The sequence below is a fragment of the Alosa pseudoharengus genome, unplaced genomic scaffold, assembly GCF_046254945.1.
Source record: "Alosa pseudoharengus isolate Yale_2024_CS ecotype anadromous, Long Island Sound unplaced genomic scaffold, YU_APseudo_1.1 YU_APseudo_1.1_scf_21, whole genome shotgun sequence".
NCBI classification, from domain to species: Eukaryota; Metazoa; Chordata; class Actinopteri; order Clupeiformes; family Clupeidae; genus Alosa; species Alosa pseudoharengus.
In genome coordinates, this window is record NW_027468674.1 from 31186367 (window position 1) to 31197517 (window position 11151).

At 45.8% G+C, this 11151-nt stretch overlaps 1 protein-coding gene across 5 annotated transcripts in view; it reads left to right on the top strand.

The window, feature by feature from the left end:
* Positions 1-363: 363 nt before the first annotated feature.
* Positions 364-11151, top strand: part of LOC143138144 (myosin phosphatase Rho interacting protein) — a 47552-nt gene continuing 36764 nt past the window's right edge. For all 5 annotated transcript variants that reach the window (XM_076298610.1, XM_076298609.1, XM_076298611.1 and 2 more), the window contains exons 1-3: positions 364-1614; positions 3820-3897; positions 5844-5909. In XM_076298610.1, the coding sequence (XP_076154725.1) occupies positions 1495-1614; positions 3820-3897; positions 5844-5909 (264 nt within the window). In that variant the 5' untranslated portion in view covers positions 364-1494. The remainder of the gene's footprint in view (positions 1615-3819; positions 3898-5843; positions 5910-11151) is intronic.

Consider the following 11151-nt stretch of genomic DNA (forward strand, 5'->3'; position numbering starts at 1 on the left):
CCAAAATGTCAGATTTTAGATTTAACCGGCCAGTCTTGAATTTCCATAATGATAAAAAAAAAACTTGCCTTTTGATTGTCCAACTTTTGTTGTGGCAACTAGTCTAACTTCGTACCTCTAGTAAAACTGAACTACTACACTAAACTCCTGCTGAGTCTTAGGGCTGCCCACCGAACTTGATCCCTGTTGTTCCATAAAAATTGGCAAGATCTTTATTTTCCCATTGGACGAGTATCAATTGTATCCCATGTCTGTGGGTGTATTTCGTTTCCTCATTGGCTACAGCAGGTGCCATTCAATGCCTCTCGTATTTTTCCCAGCCCCTCCCAGCCTTTTGGCTCCCCGTTGAGAATGTGTATGAGTGTGTGTGGGAGAAGACACCAGAGCGAGCACTTTAATAGTTTGGTTTAATGCGGCGGCATATGACACGCCAGGGGCATGGAAGCTGACGGAACTTGTTTGTAAGAAGTTGGATGTTCTCGAATTTGCACATACGGATCGACGAAACTAATACAAGAACTGACGCGGACTTTCTCCGCCATATGCCCCCGTGATACTAGCGAGCTGGCGTATTTGGAAAGTACAAACCTGAGCGCGACCCCTGGGTTTTTTCTGACGTTCCATTAGTTTTAATCTCCAAATTAACTCCAGTTTTAGCGTTTATCACCCGTACGGCGCTGTGCGTAGTTGCACAAAACAATAGGATGCGCGTAATCTCTGGATGCAAGGAGAAATGTGAACGGTAGCGTCATCTGAATTGGTACCGGAGGAAATTAGCCCCTGTCCCGTTGAATGCTGTCGGAAGCTTCGGCTGTAAGCTTCACCTGCGGGATGTAGTTTGCCTCAAGAATACGAGACCTTGATGTGGATTGAATAGACCGGAGAACTCCTCGTTGCCTTCACAACGTCAGTGAGGATATTCTCTTTAAATGATCTTGCGCTGAGGCGGAGGCCTCTAAAAAGTTTATTTTGATTGTCGTACGTGATTACGGCAGTCATATTTACCACACAAGATAGTCCACCGACATAGCTTGCGGATGAAAATTATCCAAATCGCAGGAATAAACTGTTAACCCCGCGCGTTAGTAAGCATTAGATGAGCGTAATGAGCTTTTGCGTATCTGAATAATTGCCAGTTTACAGTGTGGGAGTGAGAGGTTGTATGCGTTGGCAGCACTTTGTGTGGGCAGAGCACACTGACATTTGTGTCGTAGCATGGTTATACCTTTCTTTTTTTAACATTCCCTCTTATACTTCAGCCTTCATCCCTCACATAGCCTACTTCCCGAGGTGCTTCTGAAGCCGTATCATCTCGTTCTCTGGAATTTCGGAATGCGTTGGTATCTGTTTTTCCATGCGCGCCCCTGACCGGCGCTGTCCTCGCGGTGTTGACTGCAGCACGCGGAGGAGTCTCCGTTTAACGCCAGAATTGCGCAGTTTAATTTTTTGGTAAAGGGGAAACGGAGAAGCGCGGATCAGCTGTCCGCTCCAATTATGACCACCAGAGAGAGTGCGTGCCGGAAGTTCCAGGCGAACATCTTCAACAAGAGCAAATGCCAGAACTGCTTCAAGCCGCGAGAGGTCCATCTGCTCAGCGATGAAGACTTGAACCAGGTAAACAAGTGCACAAGGTCTCAGCAAACGATGCATGCGTCCAGAGACCCATGATGCGACATTAAGCAGATGGTACAGTGCAGATAGAGAGCGAGGGAATAAAAAGTTCTTCTGTAAATTGTGATTGTTCCAGGAATTGCAATTGTTATGCAACCTAAACATGAGGCATGAAGGTTATGGGAAAGAAATACATTGTTTTTTTTAGTTGGCTCAGGGACAGGCACAAGTTTCTCAGCCATTTATCTAATTGCATAAATAGTATAGATTGTCTGCAAGATTCTCTCACATCTGAAAGAGAAGTGTGTGTGTGTGTGTGTGTGTGTGTGTGTGTGTGTGGGAGAGAATGCAGTTGGGCTTAAAGTTGTGAGAATAGACCAGACAAGTGATTCGGTTGGATCCTCACTCAGTGTGTTCACTGGAAGCTGTGGCACTGCCTCGATGATTAAGCAATGATTACAACAATAATGCATTACTGTACCATATCACAAGAAATAAAGCAATTATAAGTGTGTGCCCTGTAGTTAAATGTGTGGTAAACATGTCTGACTAATGAGATGACCAAAGTCCCCAAGGAGAACCTGGACAATGCTACCTACATGTCTGTTGCAAAGTGTCTGTGTTTTGTAGGGTTTACGTCTTTATTTGACTCCGTTGCCAGGACGCATACTGTATGTATGCACCCAATTCCTTATATGTGAGCGCTCATACACACACACACACACACTGTACATGCCTACACACTGTCTTGTTGAGCTGGTTCAGAGCGGTTCATTCCATACATATTTTCTGTCATGCTTTTGTCATGCTCTCAGTATTCCTCATCCTCCTCTGCACACTGCTCTCTCGTAGTGGAACACACACACACACACACACACACACACATGCGACCTTACTCTCACACTCACTCCCTTTGCCATCGTCATTTACAGTAATAATAATTTCATGTGCACACACACACACACACACACACACACACACACACACACACACACACACACACTCATTGAGATAGATGAGAGAAGAAGAGAGATGGCGAGATGGGGGAGGAGACCCAGTGAACAGAAGTGAACTTTAGTAATTGGAGGGGAAAACCTGACCTACATACACACACACACACACACACACAGACACACACACACACACATACACACACACACACACACACACACACTCATATATACACACACACATACACACACAGGCTTGCTGCACTCGGCCTCACCTCCCTGGGCAGACCAGACCAAGTGCTCTCCTCTCCTCTCCCCATTCCCAACCTCCCAATGACACTCCTCCTTTTTCATCCCCCCATCCTGCTGCCCTCCTCTCACATGACCGGTCTCCTCATCTTCCTCTTCCTCTCAGTTTCTCTCTCTTTCTCTCTCTCTCTCTCTATTTCTTTCTTTCTTTCTTTCTTTCTTCTTCATCCTCCCACTCTGCCTGCTTTTTTTGCAGTTAAAAGGGAGAGCACGAGACCAATCTCAGTGAGGGTTTGAATAAGAATGTGTGTCCTTTCAAGCAGAGATAATAGTCTTTCTCTAGTACAGTATGCTTGCTGACACACACGCAAACACACAGACACACACACACACAATGTAAATCATCATGCAAACAAATATTTTGCTGCGTTATTGTGGGCCCCAGTTTGTGTTTTGCTTTTTTGTCATACTTAGTGTGAGATGGTATCTATGAAGTAAGGAATAATAAATAGGAAGGATGTAATATGTGGAGGATGATGTATGTCATGAGTCTGTGTGTGAACTCAAGCCATGTAATAGAATGTGTCTGACTGTCATTGTACGGTCACACACAGACAGATAGATAGATAGATACTGTATCTGTCTTTCTTATAGCTTAGTTGGCGTAGCCTCCAACTGAAAACACTTTGTTGTTTGACCAGTAAGTTGTATAGTGGATGTGAGCTATTGTCTAATATATTTAACAGTTTGTGCAGCATTCTTCTCTCCACCACCAACTCCAGGGGCTCTAGAACTGACCCCAACACAAAGCCAGCCTTGCTTATGATCTTATTCAGTTTTTTAGTGTCCCTGGCTATAATGCTACTGCCCCAACAGATGGCAGAGAAGAAAATTCCACTTGTAACAACACTCATCTGCAACACAACATCTGCAACATTTTGCTGCACACATACAACACACAATCCAATACTACTTTTCTCTGAGCAAAGTTTGTTTTTGTCTTGTTTAGGCCAAGCCTGTGTATGGAGGATGGCTTCTGTTGGCACCTGAAGGGACAAACTTTGACAATCCCATGCACAGATCGCGAGTGAGTATTCATCTTGTGTGTGTGTGTGTGTGTGTTGTGTGTGGTGTGTTGTGTGTGTGTGTGTGTGTCTGGTTTATTTTAATGTGCGAGAGTGAAATGATGCCCCACACAGATGCCGGCCCTCTGGCCCTCCAAATAGATCTCCGCTGGCCCTTATCTCCAGCCTCATGCCAGTGAATACTGAAGCACAGTCTTATTTTTGATGAACACATTCATCACACCCTTGAATGAGTCAAGAATAAACATAGATTTCAACCCAATTTAGAAATGAATTAGTGTGCGTCATATCTCTCACTCACTGTCTCTCTGTCTCCCTCTTTGTCTCTATCATGTCTCGTCTCTTTCTCTCTCTCCTCTTATTTTCTCCTTATCTATGTTTCTGTGATCAGAAGTGTGTCCATTAGCAGGAGGTTATCCCAGGTTAAGTCCGAAGTCCGACAGATCTTGAGCAAGGCTCTGAACCCCCCCCCCAATGGCTCTCATACTCACGTCCCTCCTTTGAAAAGACCCTGGAGCTTAAATCCCCCTGCCCTGCTTAAATGAAGAATGGGTCAGACAAAGATAAAATGCATGTAGTAGTTCTGTGTTAAGTCTCCCAGGGACTTTTCTTGCCTTGTACCCGTGGAGGATCCAAATCTGTTGGCAGCCTGTCAGTCACTGTCCTCATAATGCCCCAGTGCAAACAAACACACACACACATACACACACTTACACACATGCATACACACACACACACACATGCATACAGGGATTCCCATCATAATAATAAGGCACTTCCTCATAACTTCTTCATTGCTCCGCTCAGAAAAGGGCAGGGAGGAACGTGACACCCAAACACAGTGACCTCTGGAGAGATGAGGGGAAGTGGGGAGGGAGAGATAGCGTCCGAGAGCCAGACAGATAAGAGATTTTTGAGCTGGAGTCACTGTTGAGGTCATTGACAGGGCTGATAGCATTGTAATTGTTGACGGTATCATGGCTGATTCGGTGTGCGTTGCTCTGGTGAATTTCTCGAAATCCTTTTGCTAAGGTGGATCTGATTTCTGGGTTTTGGCAATGGGGTCGGAACATGCTGTTGTCAACGAAAATGGAATTTTGGCGAGAAATACGGCGGCAGAGAGAAAGGAAGGAAAGGGGGAGAGAGGAGGAGAGCAGGAGGAAGAGAGAGCCAGAGAGAGGGAGGAGTGGGGGAGACAGAGTAGTGTGACAGAGGAATGGAGCGAGCGACAGAGGAAGACTGAGCAGCCCAGAGAGACAGAGAGGACGCTTGAGAAGCTTTTTAAAATAGAGCTGGGTCATTGCCACAGAGGCCCTCGCAGCAGTCTCTCTCTCTCTCTCTCTCTCTCTCTCTCTCTCTCTCTCTCTCTCTCTCTCTCTCTCTCTCTCTCTCTCTCTCTCTCTGTTGGGGATGCGGGGAACTCTGGACTTGCTGAGTCATACCATCAGCTGCAGACCCTGAGAATCTGACAGGAAGCCCAGGGGGGCAACCAGCAGTGGTGATTGTGTGTGTGTGTGTGTGTGTGTGTGTGTGTGTGAGGGAGGGAGGGAGGGAGGGAGAGAGAGAGAGCGTAGGAAGGTCTGACCTGAGATCAGTGTGAAAATAGAACAGAAACGGCAGCAGCTCCCCAGTTTTCCCATTATTCTCACTCAGCATGCAAGCAGTGGAGTTCTCATGATGTCTCCATCACACACGCACACACACGCACACACACGCACACACACACTAACAAATGCTCTCAGTCTGAAAAATCACCAATCGCACAAAACACATGCACACCTCACAGACGCTCGTTACTCATCTTTACATCTTCCCAGGGTCACAGTAGTGAGAAGAAGAGTTGACACCAGACACACACACACACACACACACACACACAAGGAACATAAACATGAGCAAACACAGTTTTTCTCTTCCTCAGTCAGACTCATATTTGTTTCCTATGCAGAAATGGCAGCGGCGGTTCTTTATCCTGTATGAACATGGACTCCTGCGCTATGCTCTGGATGAGATGGTGAGTACTTTGTGTGTGTGTGGTTGTGTGTGTGTGGTTGTGTGTGTGTGTGTGTGTGTGTGTCTTGCATTAAGGTGACATCACTAATATGACACTGCACTGTGTATGTGTATGTTCTTCATTGTTCTTCTTTTTTTGCCGTGTTTGTTTTTCCGTGCTGTATGCTGGAGTTGTTATAATGTGGTCTATTGATGTAGGCTCTTCTGTCCCTCTACTTTTTCTAGTGACCGTGTGGGCTTTTGTTGGTTAGTGTGTGTTTGTGTGTGTATGAGAAAGGATGGAGTGCTTTTGCAGTGTTTCACAGAATTGAATTCTATTTGTGGTGGTAGGTTTGCAGAATTAACTTGAATGCAACAGTTTTTAATTAGCGCAGCGTGGTTATGATGCTAACCAGATTTACAGAAGTACAATTTAGTACAACCAGGAAAAATCATTGTGTGGTGGTCAATGTTGATATTGTGGTGGGCCGCCACATAAGTCAATGTATGGGAAACACTGTTTTGTGTTGTTAATTGTATTGGTATGTAAGAGGGGTTGTGTGTACAGAACATGTGTGTGAGTGTGCAGACCTTGCCTGCTAAACATTACAACTGCTTTTAAAACCAGTTTGTTTTTGGTTTTAACAATTTTACCCAAACGTTTGTGCATGCGTGTGTGTTCGTCAGGGTTACACAGTGGGAGGGTGTGTATTGATTGGCCAGTTTGCTGGTTATCTAACAGCTTGGCTGGGCTCATAATCCTGTCCAGTTTGAAGTAAAAGCTGTGAAGTTTTGGGCTGCAGTCTGAGGATTTTGCTCTCAGTGTGGCTGCTGTTTGAAGTGGTGGATTTGGGAGTGTGTCTGAGTGTGGTGCAGTAAGAGGAATAGGCCTGCTGTAGTGAGATTGGTGGTGATGTGTGTGTGTGTGTGTGTGTGTGTGTGTGTGTGTGTGTGTGTGTGTGTGTGTGTGTGTGTGTGTGTGTGTGTGTGTGTGTGTGTGTGTGTGTGTGTGTGTGTGTGTGTGTGTGTGTGTGTGTGTGTGTGTGTGTGTGTACTAATAGATGCAGAATGTTGTGTGGGGACTATCCTGTCTTTGCAAGTGTGTGCGTACATATACATAGTTTGTGTGTTATCTGCTGACTTGCATATGTCTCTGTATATCTGAAGCCCTTGCCATAGGGAACATGCCAGACTATTTACATAGTGTGTGAGAGAGAACTCTAGAGGTAGAGATACAATGCGTAGGTGAAAATTGTGTTAACATCGTCATTAACATAGTGATGTGAAAACTTATACTTTGAATGTGTGCAACGATGATGCTGGCCCTGTGTGTGTGATTTGGTGAATTACTGTACTTTGACATTAGAATTGTAAAAAATGTGGTCAGTTTTTATTTGTAGTGCATAGGACTACAGGGGTTGTCACCAAGATCACCTGAACTAGCAAGCTTAGTAAATCCATTTCTTTTCACATGGAAAATATAAGTGTGTGTGTGTGTTGGGGGTGCTTAATAACAAACAGACGGGCCTCTTCAAGGGCTGGCTTGCTGGCATTCTGCAAGGTGCTCATCGTCGTGTCTGTGAGCCTGTGAAGGGGAAAGACTTTGTGTAGCGCTGCACTAAACAAGAAGCACTAAATGTCCATAGGGAGCATGGTCTTTTAAAGCGGCATTAGACATTCCCTTAGCACTCAGAACACCCCCCCCCCCCGCCCCCCCGCTTCCTGTTCTGTGAATATCCTGTGTGTCACTCTGTGTTGCTCTCTGAAGAGTCTTGCATTAAGGAAACGAAGGAGCAGTTGAGAATGAGATGGAGAGGGGGATGGAGAAGAGGAGAGGTGGATGGATGGACGGACTGGATGGATGGATGAACGGATGGATGGATAGTATCTCATCCTTTTGTGTTTTGAGAGGGAGATCAAAGGATTGGTGTGATCATATGTGAAAGCGGTTGTTTAGCATAAATAAAGGGCAGGAGAGATGAGTGAATTCATTTGAATAAATGGCCCTGTAAACAGTGTGTGTGTGAGGGAAAGAGCCCAGTTGTGTGAGAGCAGGTGTCACCCATGTCCTCATCTTCATCTCATTTGAGTCTCTCTTGCTGAAGTCTATCTGGGAAAAGCTTGAGGATTTAATACCAACACTCAACTTCCTCTTTCCAGATGCACAAACACACAAACAGAGATAGCCATGATACACAGCATGTGTGTGTGGTATGTCCACAGTTGGCATCACCGGTCCCAGAGCACCAGCATGCCTCTCCATCTGCTCCTCCCTCCACTCCACTCAGTCAGACTTGCCCCCTCACACACACACACCACACACCACACACTCACCTCTCATTACCGCACCCACATCACACACAGCCTGCTGGGTGGGGAAGGATCAGTGCCCGGGGAAGGGTGTGTGTTTGTGTGATGTGGTACAGTTTGAGCTCAAATTGGCCAAGGTTCTGTGGTTCTCAACCACAAGGATGTGGCATTGCATAGAAGAAACCACCGCCACACACACACACACACACACACACACACACAGAATGTGAGCAGTATACTGTGCATCAGGCATAGGAGTACTTACACAGGCTAACTACAGAACATAACCTATGAAAGTAAGAGAGAAGTTAGAATCTGTCTGTGGATTCTACCTTTGGATCACCAGCCCAGGTGGGATCACCTTCTATTGGGATTTTTGGTGGAGTAAATTTGCTAAATATCTCAACACGACTATACAAATGGCAGCCGCCCTTGCAGTGCATCTTAAATGTGATCTGTGAGCATCTTCATTAGTCTCCTCCAGGCATGCAGCTGGCTGTATCCTACACAAACCAGATGGATGTGGCCCATTAGTTTGGATAGTGCCCATTTGAATTGGGATTGTAGAAAAGTGCTTTAGTGAACCATTTGCCTTTTGGCTTTTACCACAGTAGTCTATTGTAAGTGGAAAGGCAGGAACTGCCTTCAGTGCATTGCATCAGATATGTGCAGCTCAGTAGTCTGATTCAGCATGCTGTGATGAATCATAGAGAATATGTAATAATAGATTTAGTGCCCAATGAAAGTTCACGGGTTCATAATGTTCGTTGTGTAGCAGCCTCAGCGGTGTGGATCTGTTGGATTATTTTTCATTTGTATTCAGGAGTTTTGAAATCCTGCATCTGACCATGAACACTGGGAGTGAAAGTCTGTTTCCTTTGCTTCACTTTTTGCCTCCTCTCTTCTCTCTTCCATTCTCCCTCCCTCTCACTCTCTCTCTCTCTCTCTCTCTGTCTGTCTCTCTCTGGAGGCTGGCCATGTGTGCCGGAACTCTCCGGAACATCAAACGCTGCTGATATGCTGCAGTGTGAGTGAGCAGACTCGTCCAGCCCGGAGTCTGTGATTAGATGTCTTGTTAGAGGCGCCTGAACACTTTTAATCGGGAGGCCTGGCCATCCCTTAGAGCCACCGCTGAGGGCAGGGCGGGAGGGGAGCCGCTGATGTCAGAGGACTCCTGATGTGTACACACACACGCGCGCGCAGCCGCGCACACACAGATGTGTTCAGTTTTGTCATATCTATAGTATGTGTTGCTCTGGTGAGACATTTTTATCTTATTCTGTGCTGTTATTCTTGGAGAGGATGCCATTAGTTTTATGTCTGTCTTGTCTGACATGACTGTGATGTCAGTCCTGAAAGGAGATAGATGTGACACACACACACACACACAAACCACCATACTCTGATTCAGACTCACACATGTTGTCTGAAGTGGCTCTCTTCTCTTTAATGCTCAGGATGTGAGTTTGTCACACTGAAGTGTGTGTGTGTGTGTGTGTGTGTGTGTGTGTGTGTGCACGCCTCTTGGCCTGTGCTCTGTCTCTGGCAGTAAGTGTTGCAGAGAGGTCTTGTCAGGCGCAGGTGTTGCTGTGCCAAAAATGGCCCACTTGGAGGGGAAAAAAAACTGTCCTTCAGCAACATGGCCTCCAGTGAAAGACTGCAGAGTTCTGCTGCAGGAGGATTAGAAGTAGGTCTGTGTGTAAGTGTACGAGGAGTGTGAAGGAAAGACGGTGTGTGTGTGTGTGTGTGTGTGTGTGTGTGTTTCAGCTGTAAGTGAGCGTCTAAGTGCTGGACCTGTTCCTAACCTCTGATGACATCAGTGTGAGTCAGATACTGAAGAGTCTCTTGTTGTGTGTGTGTGTGTGTGTGTGTGTGTGTGTGTGTGTGTGTGTGTGTGTGTGTGTGTGTGTGTGTGTGTGTGTGTGTGTGTGTGTGTGTGTGTGTGTGTGTGTGTGTGTGTGTGTGTGTGTGTGTGTGTGTGTGTGTGTGTGTGTGTGTGTGTGTGTATCTTCATGTTTGTGTGTGTGTATCTTCATGTTTGTGTGTGTGTATCTTCATGTTTGTGTGTGTGTATGAGAGTCAATAGATAGCAGCACTTTCCCCCTACTGGACCCCCCTCACCAACTTAGAACAATGCAGAGGTATGTCACATGACACTCTCTTTCAAACTTGTGAAACGGCTCTACAGTATTTGCACCCACTCTCTAATTATCTACCAGGCTGCCATGCCTAAAGCACCACTCACTATTTTCTACTGTACAAACACCCCCTCAGCAACACACACACACACACACACACACACACACACTGAGTTCTGGGAATGCTGACACCTATGTCTGATTTGTATTCACCTCCCACACATTACAGTGCTAGCTCTCTCTCTTATCTACTTCTCTGACTGTATCTCCTCTCCCTTCAGAAATACATTCAGTCATGCAGGACTCTCACACCTCACATCTCCTCCTGCTATCTTGATAAAGGAGCCTAAACAGATAATTGCGTTTGTACTGTTCTAGATCTGTCACGTCTCTCTCTCTCTCTCTCTCTCTCTCTCTCTCTCTCTCTCTCTCTCTCTCTCTCTCTCTCTCTCTCTCTCTCTCTCTCTCTCTCTCTCTCTCTCTGTGTCTCTCTCTGTGTCTCTCGCTCTCTCTCTCTCTCTCTCTTGAATGTCTTTTCTTTATATTCCTTGGGTCGTGCAAAACCCACATTCTTATGTAAGCTTATATAAACAGCTCTGACTTCAGGTGAGCCACTCGCTTCTCAAATATCAGACATTGTTGTATGTGTGACTGTGCTCCTTCATATGTGTGTTCCTCTCTCAATGTACCTACTGTAGAGTGAGGCATGATTTTGTGTGTGAGATTTTGTGTGTGTGTGTGTGTTTGTGTGTCTGCCACATCTATCTCCTTTCAGGAGTGACATCAGTCAAGAATCTAGTATACATTAGTGTGACC